Source organism: Anas acuta, chromosome 13 (assembly GCF_963932015.1).
Source record: "Anas acuta chromosome 13, bAnaAcu1.1, whole genome shotgun sequence".
NCBI lineage: Eukaryota > Metazoa > Chordata > Aves > Anseriformes > Anatidae > Anas > Anas acuta.
This window is the reverse complement of record NC_088991.1, coordinates 21,276,036-21,288,128: the sequence shown is the minus strand read 5'-3', so window position 1 is coordinate 21,288,128 and position 12,093 is coordinate 21,276,036. Positions and strand designations below refer to the sequence as shown.

Genomic DNA, 12,093 nt, shown 5'->3' with positions numbered 1-12,093 from the left:
GGTGGCTTGTGAATTCTGAAGAACTTTTATGTAATTGATTCATCAAATTACTCATTGGAGTTCCATATACTTTGTTTTTTAATGGAAATTAATGAATAACATTGTGCTCCAAATTTATGTATATATTGCATGTAAGAAGTACTTCTCTCCTTTTAGAAGCTATACCAGGCAATTTTTTTCTAATGTCTGCTTCATTTTCCATTCGGAGAAACTGTAAACAGACCCTATTCATCTTCTCCCCACTGGTCGTGACTTAGTACACTCAGCTCATTCTGACTCATTCCTCTTTTTTTTCTTTTAATTTTATTTTTTGAAGCTGAGAAATTTTAATGCATTTGTGCAGGAGTTTTGTATCACTAATCATCCTTTACTGTTGTTCTCGGTATCTTTCAGAACAGTCTGCTGCAAGCACACGTAAAGTGAAAGCATTCCATGGGGTTTTACAGTCTTACAATTGTGTTTTCTAATGCAGTTGGATTCATTTCCTAATAGCTTCTAATCCTCTTTTTGAATGCTGGTGAGTTTTGAGTTGATGCTTCTGAGAACTGTACACCGGAATGCAGATCTTTCCCGAGTGGTAGCAGCAGATTTTAGCCCCACAAATCCACCATCTATGCAAATAATATTTCCCTTGCACCTTAAGAGCACCTCTTTATTTTACATCTGTCCACTGTGCTTTTCAGCAGACATGGTATTGCCCTGTCATCCATTATGAAAAGATTCTTCCTTAAGTCTGCAGTATCCACGTTACAGACTTACTTAGGTTGGTAAAAATTATGATAAGAAAGCTTGTCATCTCTCTGCTTATCCTTCAAGCTCTCTAAGCTGTGAGGTACTTTATGAATAACTACAGAGAAGTTAATATTATGATCTTGCTGGCATTTTGAAGACAAATGAGTCATACAAAATATTCATGTCAAAATAATTTGCAAACTTAAGGAAAAGTATCTAATTTCTTTGAAATACTAAACATCCATTGAAAGAATAGAGACTGTTATTTCTGAAAGAACATGCCTTGTTGCAATATAAGAGTCTCCCAACCTGCCCAGCTACAAAACTGACAGAATTTGCTTTGTCATAGAAAGTGCGTCTGTATGTTATTGTGAGAGTGCTTCAGGAAGGTGTACTGAACATAGCACGGTTCGTTCACAAGGAATTTCTTCCTTTAAGTCTGCTGCTCCAAATGTGATAAGATTCTTGGTTTTATCCTAGCTTTAATCTCTCTTTCAGGTCACCTTTCACAGTTGTCTCACATTTAAAAGGACAATATCACCCATGAAGCACTTCAGACAGATGGGAGGAGAAACATCACTTCCCACACCAGTTTCCTTCTGCACTTCTTATATAAAGGGAGATGTTTAACAACATCTCATGCCATTTCTACTCCAATCAGAAAAGAACTGTTTGTAAAGAGGATGCAATTCCTTTTGGTCATATAAAACAGTAAGTTCAATACAGTGCTCTCGGCCTGTGATCTGCATGCTCCAGCTTTCACAGGGTTTTCTTCAACAGAAGTTGTTAAATAGGAACCAAGAAAAGCAAAATGGAAAGACAGCAATGTATAATTCAGAAGTTTATTCAAGAGGCTTGCATTTTAACTACAGAGATTTATTTATTTATTTATTTTTTAAGGCTCCAATTATTCATAAAGGAGCAAAACCAGCTTGTGCAAAGATTGTGTCTAGATTAAGGTACTCTTCAGGATTACTACATGTAGAAAAGAGTTGGTTCTCATTTAGAATCCCCTACTTCATATTCAGATTCTTGGGTGTTTCCAACATTCTTATATTCATTTTCTTTATTTCTTCCATTTTTCATGGGTTCCATCACATAGTTGTTTTCAGTAGAGGAGAGTAGTTCCTCATAATGAGCCACACTATCATACCTTGAAGAAGCCCCTGCTTTCATTGAGTTAGAGCTGAAATCAAAATAGAAAAACACAAAATATGAAAGAAGAATTGCAAATAGAGTACACATAGCATCTCCTAACAATGAAGATTTTGAGCAAGGTGGTGATCTGATTCAAACCCATGTGAACCTTGGCTATTGGATTATGACAGTCTCCTGAAGAAGAGAGTCTTTTCCTCTGCTTTCATGAAGCAAGAGAACCTTGAGCACTACATCAGCATTGAAGCTCTCCCTGGATTTGAGACGGGGACAGCAAAAGGTAAGTAAGCAACACAGGGATTTCCACCATCTCTTGGAATGGCACAAACAGACAAATGCTGTTTGTAAAACGAAGATATAGATTTTAAAAAGCACTGGAGGAATGGTAAACAGTGAGCTGAACGCAGCCTACATCCACCATAGAACTTATGATATCAAATATCTTTAAAATTAAAAGGTAAATACTCTGAAAAGAAGTACCATCACACCATCTAGTTGCTTAGGGTTCAACTGTTATTTGAACATGCTGCTTTATAGAGTGCTGGCACAGTAGAGTATGTGTAAATTCATTGGCATGTCCTTTCACAGCACTCCAGTCATCATCATAAATAAATATATACATATACATACATATATATATATTAGTTGTCACACAGTCCTTGCATGTTCTGGCTGCATTCAGTCTTTGCAGTTTGGCTAGTTACAAGTAGATCAGTACGCTGATGTTTAGAAACAGCTCTAACTTCCTGCCACATCCATGATTAAATATTAAATAGGCACTTTCAGCCATGGGTATTCTGGGGATAAACTGAAGTATAATCTGTGTATCACAAGCCTTAGCTCTCTGGAATGGGAATTCCTTCTCTTTACATTTTAAAGAACACTGGGAATTTTCCCCTGGCAATTCAGTATTAACTCAGCTAGATGAGGCTTAAACAGCTTTCCTTCGTTTTTACAATTCCAATACTGCAAAGGAAAACATCTCTTCCTACATTATGCCTTGATGTAGAAAGCCCACAAATCATCAGTAAAACATACCACAGAGCTAACTTTCAACCTCTTCACGCATACTGCTTGGGAGGATTTTCATTTTGACAGCTAAGTAGCATTAATGTTTTTTTCCTGCTCTGATAATAATGAATCTTTGGGGACTGTATGTTAAATGAAGGATTATACTCACTGTTCTACTTCATAGACTTGAGCTGGAAGAGAGCAGTTAGAAATGTGTCAGCAATTTGCATTTATATTCTGGAAAGAAAATTTCTACTTTGTCTCTTCTTGACATAAGAAAACAACCTCTGAGATCTGGGATCCTTAAAGATCACGTTAAGTGGGTCATGATTCTTATTCCCAGAATTCAGTCCAAGAAAATTAAAACAACTTGTATCCAAGAAGGAGCACAACTAGGTCAGAATAACTGGCCAGAAGTCAAAGGTAAAGTTGAATTTAGAAACTAGAAGTTCCCAGTTCCCACAATTTTCCTATTCATTATAAGCTTAAAAAAAAAAAGATAGTTTAGAAAGACATTAAAACCAAGCTGTGCACACACAACATATTCAAGCTCTCCAGAACAGCCCACTCACCTTCTTTGGGCTTTCTAACGCAAACAATAGTGAAAATGACGAGGAAAACCACGGCGCCACACAACACAGCAATCAGGATGACCATATACAGAGGCAGGTGAGTCTTCTTGAGACCTAGAACAGTGCAGCACAGGACTTTCAAATAGAGCAGCCCTCCCAGGTTGCAATAGCAGCAGCCCCCACATGATGCTGACCACCTCCTGGAGGCTGCTCAGCCAGCCTTTGAAATGGGCACACAAGATTGTACTACACATTTGTGTCCCTGCTCAGACTTAAAGATCAGGCAGTCGGACTTACAGTGCATGCATCTTGCTGAGAGGCTAGGGCCATGAAGATGCCATGCTGTCTCTTACTCAGAGACACTGAGGCTGCAGCTGTGAGCTGGGCAGGAGAGTTTCAGCGCAAGTCATGAAACAGAGCCTCAGCCCGTATCATCACCCCTTTTCATTCAAGGATGCTGCCCAATTGCATTTGGATCACGTTTAAACCTACCATGGTACTTCATACCTAGGTGAGGTACAGGAGGTAGTTGCTCAAAGGCTTTGCTGCTGTTCCAACTTTGACACTCAAAAGACAAGAATGGATTACTGTTTGGGAATGCAACAAGCACCCTGGATGCTCCAGTTATGAAACTCCACCCCCCCCAGAAAACATCCAGTTTATTTTAAGAGTCACTATAGAACATCCAGGTCCCTTGAGAACAGCTAATAATACCATTTGCAGCTAAAATGCAGAATGCTAATTTTGGGGTGGAAGATACTGGCTACTAAGTGGTCAGTTGGTCAGTTTGGGTCCCTAATCTTGTTCCTAGTTTTGTTTCTCTCTCCACTTACTCTGAGTTGTGTAATTCTTTCCCGTATAACCCACACCTTTCTCAGTATTCACTGCTGTTACGGGCAAATCTGCAAAACAAAAACAAGGATGAAAAGCTCACAATGTATTTTCAGTCAATAGGCAAACTCTAGAAACAAGTAATACCTATACACACACGTACATTCCCCCCTCTGCCCCAGTAACAGTGGTGGGAGCCCATGGAGTCCAAGAGATTACTGTAGTACTACATAACACCATCTCTGTTTTTTTCTCGCCCCCACCCCATACAATCAACAATTGTCAATATCTTCTCTTAGCTTCTAGCTACTGAAGATGATTCACATAACCTGCTATGATGGGGCACTATTAATTTTTGGGTCATATTTCATTTGAATTTAAGTTTCCACAAGTAGATCTACTTGAATCCAGCTCCGAGTTCCCACAACCCACAAAGATGAATTGCAAACTGTAAGTACTTCCTCAAAACAGCTATCCTTGGTAAGTAGACTGCTTCTAGTCATGAAAGAAAAGCTGCTTCAAACATCTGTCTCTGTTGTTTCTCTTCAGTCCTTTCTGAGGTCTAAAGGGAGTCTGAGGTGACGTGTCTAATTGTAGATGTGTTTTATGCATTGCTGCAAACTGCCCCATCCTTCAGGCCAGTTTTGAGCTGACATCATTGAGCTTGTGTTCCCAAAGTTGGCTGTCAAGAGACTGTTGTCAGGGACAAAACCGGCAATGCACAGCCTACACAGGCTATTGAGAAGGATTACAGGCATGGCATCAGCTTGTTTTATTGGTGACTTTTGGATTGACTTTAAGCATCCCCCCCAAGTACATTTTTGTTACTATTTATTTATCCATCAATATCAGCTGAAAGGAACATCCCCCCTCCACCCCTGCCCCCACCAAGAGTAAGCTAAAATCCTGCAGACATTCAGAAACATCTGTATTAAAAACCAAGGCATATGGACTAAAAAAAGCAATATAGTCAAATGTGTATTCCCCAGCAAAACAGTCCATTGCTGAACACTGGGATCAAACCCTTCACCTGACACTGTCCTTGCTGTCAGCTGTAACTGCTGCCCCCTAACCTGTGGTTGGGCTGTACGTCTCCGAGGTTCCCACGTCACTCTGAGAGGGAGGATCTGCAGGTTAAAAAAGAGAGGGAGGCTCACCAAAGAGTTTGGCCAGGTTTGTAATGCGTGCAGCAATAGAGGAGAACTTTTTGACTTGCAGGACAATGAAAAAACAGCCATCTAGAGGACAGGTATGGGACTGCCTGCTGCAGTGTTGACAAGAATGGCTATAATTAATTCCTATCACCTGGCTCTACACTCCTACATGCAGTTGCAGCTGCTGGGAAGACCAATGCTTCCTTTCAGCATAACCTTCATACCACTGGAGCTCAGCAAGCTTCACCTTTTCCAGAGGTCACTGATTTCACTATGGTATCTATGCCTGGATCTGTTATTACTGACTTCATGGCTCTGAGTAACCAGCCAGGGAGAGCAGCAAGCCCTCCCCAGGACAGCCATCATTTGACCCACAGAGCTGGGGCCCACTAGACTGCAAAGAGTACAGTGCAGTGCACTTCCCTGAAGTGCTTGGCAAATTATAATGAACAAAGGCTGTTTTAATTTTTCCCCACTTACTGAATTACCTCTCATTTGTATTCAAAATCAAATCCTGATTTCTTGTCTAAATTTACTATTCTTTTACCTTCGTAACCCACCGTGAGAGTCGGCATTACATGACAACAACTATTTCAAAACAAGCTAAGAGGAATAAATATTTTAAATAGAAACATATTTTGCATCAAGAAAGAGTCATTCCTCTGAAGAGGAGAAGGGAAATAAAGGGTGCTAGACAGCCCGGTGAAAGCCTCAGCCGTGGCCAAAACACGGACAAACTGTGAAGGCTGGGGCTGAGATCGTTGTTAACGTTTTCATCCCCGTTAAGGCACAATCAGAAAGCAAACATCAGGCACTACATGAACTCTGGAAGGCCTGTGGATGGGCGGCCGAGAGGGCAGCTCCTGCCTGCGTTTGACAGGCCCGGGGTTTGCTCCCAGCAGCAATGCAAAATGCAAAATGGGGCAGTCGGTTTCAGGGTCTGGTCTGCGGAGTGTTTGCCAGCCTGCCCCTCCCCGTGCAAATCGTGCGTGTTTCACCAAGGGGCTTGCTCACCTGTGGCAGCGGGAGCCCTCTCTGAAACGACATCATTCCTGGCGGACAGCGTTGCTGTGGACAGATCTGCCAAGGCACAAGGGTGAACGCACTGCAAGGGGTCCCAGGGCTCCCCTGCAGTGTCAGCCAGAGCAGCCTTTTCCTGGTGAAGCCACTGCAGCGAGGCAGGGAGCGAGCTCTGCCCGGGCAGTCTGCATTATCTAAGGCTGTCACTGCTGAGGTGCACGGAAAGAAAACACCCATCTCACCTGCTCCCATACTGACGAGCCATAATTTTCTCTCTGCCGTGTCATCCTGTATGTTCTCTGACAGCAGGCTCGCACACTACCTGTGGCACTCATGCTGTCCTCTCCCTGGCCATCAACCCCTGCCAATGGCAGCCCTGTGGCTCTCGGCACCAGCACCTGCGGCTGGCTACACCACAGCCAGGGATGCCTCAGCTTTGCCTTGCTGGGACTCACCCAGGTTGCTGCGGGACTTCCCCACTCCCTCCCTCCCCGGCTGGCCCGGGGTGCTTCACCACAGGCAGCAGCACCTTAAGGCTCCCCAGGGCACGGAGCCCTAAGGCAGGTCTTGCCCCGGGTGACTCCCGGTGAAGCTGTGTGACCCCTGTTTTCCCAGCCCATGGTCTCCCAAGCTCTGGCTCGGCTGCTGTTGGGGGGCTCTGCCCCATCACCCCCATCTGAGCTCCTGCTTGCAGGCAACAGGAGGGACCATTTCTATCCTTCTCCAGAGAGGATGTGCAGCCCCAGAGGGCCAGCACGTGGACTTGTCTCACTGACAGCCTGTGCCATTTGCATGCCAGCAGGGTGGAACCAGCCCGTCGCTGCCGCCCAGGTCACTCACCTCCCAGCGCATGGGGAGCTTCGCTGCCTTCTGAGGGGAGTGGGGGTCCTGTGTGCCGGCTGGTCCCAGGCGTGGGTGGCTGTGTGACTGGGGACCCTGTGGGACAGACCGCTCATCAGACGGTTTGCTGCACGCCCTGCCTGGGTTCCAAGCCAGGCAAAAGCGAGATGTGCCAAGGGCAGAGCCGGGCTCCCCTCCTGAGCAGCGATCCAGACACGATTCACATTCGGTGCTACGTGCCTGATCCCTGGGCGAACGGGAACCATTTGCCTCACTGGTTCCTGCCGCTGAGGTGAGGAGCTACAGGCTGGGGACTCACCTCTCACCACCAGCTCAACGGCATCGCTCCGCTGCACCACCCCTGCCCCGACTCTGTTCTCTGCCTCGCAGTAGTATGTCCCCGCGTCGGAAGGCCGCAGGCTGTCCCACGTCAGCTCGGCCTGGCTGCTCAGCGGCAGGGCTGTCCCCCCTGGCACTGCCCGGAACCAGCGGTAGCTGATGGGTGGGGACCCGTGGGCCACGCAGGTCAGGCTGGTCCTGGCTCCCACTGGCACCGTCAGCCCCAGCGCGCCGGCCCTGATGATGGGCTTGGTTGCTGGCACTGGAAGACAAAGCAGAGGGACCTGGGTTGTGCTGAGCCCGGCAGTGATGGGGGCAGGTTTCCTTTGCTCCATGGCAGCTCACGCTCTAGCCCTAAGCCTTTTTTCCTGAAGGGGCAGAGGCAGCATCGCCTCTCCACTGCTCTGTGCTGTTTGAGCTCGGTTTAGTTACACATGCACCAGCCTTGCCACCCTTTGCAGCTCCTGTGCTGAATGTCTCTTCTGATGGTTGTCACCACCTCCATTCCTCTGTAAGTGACCACTACCCAAGCAAAGGAAATTCTGATATTTTATAATGCAATATCCCAGTTACTTCCCTTCTGGTGCACATCCCACAGAAACACTGGGTAATCCAGTACCAGTAGTTCCCTGGTTCTAACTGTACGTGAGAAGCCACAAATCTATCCCCCAGCCCTTGTACCAAAGGCTGTGGTGGGTCTGAACTCCTTTCTTTGATCTCTTTTCTGCTTTGCTGGGGTGTCTGACACTTCTCAACACAATACTCCTGCGTTGGAAGCAGGCGGGCACTGGGCACATGATCTATTCAATTTTTTAAAAACCTTCCCAAGTAAGAAGTTCCAGTTTTACATAGTTTCCTTGTTGAATTTACCTTTGACAACCTCAACTTTAGTGCTGATCTCTTTTGCTATCAGACTGTTGTTGCTGGCTGTCCAGGTGACATGGCAAGTGTAGGTTCCCCTGTCGGAGATTTCCAGTTTCAGGATGTGGAGAGACACATTTCCCGGCAGGTTCTTTGGGACTTCAACCCTGTTTCTGTACTCAGACAGGAGAACATGATCCCCAGAGGCATCCCTCCGGAAGACAGTACCAGAACTCTGGTCATGCACTACAGACCACGTGAGGGTGTGCTGCACAAAGCCCTCCCCAGGCACATAGGTGCATGGCAGGACAGCAGACCCCTTCCATACGCCTTCCATCTCATTGGGGCCCATCAGGTCCAGGAGAGCTGCAGGGAAAAATATAAAAAAAAAAGAAAAATAAGCAGTTAAGGTAAAGGCAGCTCCTGGATGACTAGAGATTGGCAAGAACACCAACAGGTAGATTCCAGCAAATCAGAAGCATGGGCAGGTCAGTGTAAGTGGAGACTGATGGTCTTTTCAGGTATGAGGTAACAGAAAAGCCATATGATATGAGGAAGGCAAGTGGGAGACAGCTGATTGTCAGAACTGTCTATTTGTGCTGAATTTGGTCTTCTGCTCTGCCTGGTGCTTATTCTGGTGCTACCTGCCTATTCCTTCAGGCAAAATAAGCAAGTAAGCACCAGGCAGAGCATCAGATCAGAATTAGGAAGAGGTTCAGACTTGAGGGAATTGGTTTGATTCATTCAGTTACGCAGCTCCCCTCTCACCTAATGTCACTCTGCGGGCTTTCTTGGGAAGCACCGCACATTAACAGCAAACCACAGTTTCAGTGCTTTTCTCTCCTCCAATGCCTACTTGTTCTTCTGAAAGACACTGCTTTTCCTTGCTGATGTGAATTTAAGCAATGGATTGAAGACATAAAATTCTTTAAACTTTCCTGTAAGGAAGAGGCCCATTGCTTTTGACCCAGTACATTTTCATTGCTCTTAGGGCTGAACCAATGTTTCTAGAGATACTTCTTCACCCTTCCCTCCTGGTTTCCAAACTTCCTCTTTGTCATTGCCATCCTACAGATGTTACACATGATGTCAGACTGCAGGGCTCAACAAATCTAGTCTCAGCCTTCAAGTTTCTTCTCTCATGAGAACTGATAATTGATAGACCAGGGTCAGACCTAAATTAACTGTGTGGCTGTGTTTCAAGCCTTGTGATTACAACAATACCCATCTTCCTTGCCACTTGGCCCAGATTTAACAGCTATTTATGCTTCTTTTCACACTGAGCTGTTTGAAAACTTGTAGAATCTTAGAATTATTTAGGTTGGAAAAAACCCTTCAAGATCACCAAGTCCAACCATCAACTTGATCTACTGAGTTCTGCCTTAGTGCCACCTGTTCCTTTCTCTTACACGCCTATATTCCTTCATACCTTCAGGAATGAGGACTCCACTATCTCCCTGAGCAGCCTGTTCTAACATCTAACCATCTTCTTCATGAATAAATTCTTCCTAATATCTGAGCTAAACCTCCTCGGGAACAACTTAAGACCTTTTCCTCACATCCCATCAACTGTCACTCGAGAAAAGAGACTGACACCCACCTTGCTACAACCTCCTTTCAGGTAGTTGTAGAGAGCAAAGAGATCTTCCCTCTGTCTCCTTTTCTCCAAAGGAAACAAACCCAATTGCCTCAGCTGCTTCTCTTAAGCCTTTTTTTTTTCCCCTCTAATCCCTTCACTAGCTATGTTGCTTTCTCTATATAGGCTCCCTATGGGCCTTCCAAGATCTACCACATTAGTTTATTCTTTTTCACTAGCCCTCTCCGCAGTACAGCAAAGCAATGGGTGAGATACAAGAAAAGCATTCCAAATAAAAATTTTTGTTTTTAAATGTTTTCTGTCACATCAGAGCAGCATCTCTCCAAGCATCACGGACTGTCCTTTTTGGTTCCAGCTCTGGAAGCACAAGAATTAACCAGACTCTCAGTGTTGGGCTGCTTTCTGCATTCTTTGAAGTAATCCATCACAACATACACAGGATCTTTGTACTAGAAGTGCAGGGACAACATTTCCATAGGCTTTACACACCGTTGCACTCTGCAGCCACAGGATTTGAAACAGCTGAACACTGAGTGAGCAGCATGCAAAAACATGGGCTATTTTGCCATATTTCTATTCCTGAAGCAGAGCCTCCCCTGTACCAACACACACTCTGACACAGCAGTGCCAGGGAAGGAACTGCCTCGGAGCAGGAGACCTTCCCACGTACTCACCGTTGCAGAACAGAAGCAGGCTTACAAGCACAGCTGCTCTCGCCAGCATTTCCATCTTTCAGGGCTGCAGCTTTGTCCCTCAAATAAAGCTAGTCTGCTCTCTCAAAGTCAGGAGGCAAATCAGGAGTGACTTTTTTTTCTTTGCTCACTCTGTCATCAAGAATCCAGAACAGCTACTGGTGGTGCTTCCTTCCTCTTTTTAAGAAAAAAAAAAAAAAAAAAAAAAAAAAGATTGTCTTAGCAACAGAGGTGTGTGCTGAAGTGAAGTCCTACTGGACAGTGAAAAGAAAGTTTAAGAATTGCTTCTACTCTATTTCATATTTTCTACTGCATATGCCTTTCCCACTTTTTTTTTTGAATTCTACTTAATTAAAATAATTGTTTGCTTTTTTCCTCATGAGCACTTATTTGCTCTTCTTTTCCACCTTGCTTTGTTTACTAACACATTTAATGTAACCATAATACACAAGAAGCTCAGAGAACTTAAGAAACTGAATAAAAGGTGTTAAGAAGATGAAAAACCAAGATCCATAGTATTCATTTTCTTACCAACTTTTCCATGACGCTCCCAACTGTATTTTAAATAAAGATTCATAAAACACCTTAAATCTTTACATTACCACCACAAAACAGAAAATACCATAAGAACCTATTTAAGAGGAGTGGAATTTATGTATTTAAATCTGAATGCACATAATTTCCAGGAATTGCAGACACCTGGTTTGACCATCCCAGTCTATGTTACAGATTGATCCTCCTTTCTCACATAGCAATTCAGCTGTAAAATTTAATTAGTGATTTAGCTGTTTAATTTGATTGGTTAATTGTATTCAATTAATGTCATGAATTAGGGTCATATGTACCTGCATTTCCCTGTGGACTACTTCGGAAGCACGTTAACGATTATATACATAGAAAGAAAAAAAAGAAACTTACCAAAGTAGAAACTTTTTGAGACAAGGCAATCATGATTTCTTAACTCTAATGAGATCTATTATTATTTGTTAAAAATAGTACTAGTCACTCTTTAGTGTTAAGTAGTTTGAGCACTAGATCTGTATAGAAGAAATATTTATTACATATGGAAACATTATGTTCAAGAGATTTAATATATTTTTGTCTTCTACAGCTCTTCACTTACCCTCTTAATGGCAGAAATACTTACGCTTCATTATATTCAGCTAAATTGATGTAAGCACTTTGCTATTGCTACTTCCAAATTCAACATTCAGTCCTCAAATGAAAGTAACCAAAATAATTAAACAATCAACAAAATCTTAAACCACATCCTAAAATACAATCACCTT

The 12,093-nt window shown here is 43.9% G+C and overlaps 1 protein-coding gene across 4 annotated transcripts; it reads right to left on the bottom strand.

Annotated features, from left to right (window-relative positions):
- Positions 1 to 1,546: 1,546 nt before the first annotated feature.
- Positions 1,547 to 11,491, bottom strand: LOC137863749 (V-set and immunoglobulin domain-containing protein 4-like). 4 transcript variants are annotated; one of them, XM_068697157.1, is made up of 11 exons: positions 11,336 to 11,491; positions 10,787 to 10,981; positions 8,525 to 8,881; positions 7,635 to 7,916; positions 7,316 to 7,411; positions 6,470 to 6,535; positions 5,375 to 5,428; positions 4,304 to 4,372; positions 3,471 to 3,584; positions 3,068 to 3,089; positions 1,547 to 1,918 (listed from the first exon to the last, which is right to left on the bottom strand). In XM_068697157.1, exons 2-11 carry the CDS (start codon positions 10,839 to 10,841, stop codon positions 1,732 to 1,734), a joined length of 1,302 nt encoding a protein of 433 aa, XP_068553258.1. In that variant the 5' UTR covers positions 10,842 to 10,981; positions 11,336 to 11,491; the 3' UTR covers positions 1,547 to 1,731. The 4 variants fall into 4 exon arrangements, with proteins under 4 accessions (XP_068553258.1, XP_068553260.1, XP_068553262.1 ...); XM_068697160.1 differs by lacking the exon at positions 1,547 to 1,918 and adding an exon at positions 1,978 to 2,140; XM_068697159.1 differs by lacking the exon at positions 5,375 to 5,428.
- Between the last annotated feature and the right edge of the window lie 602 nt (positions 11,492 to 12,093).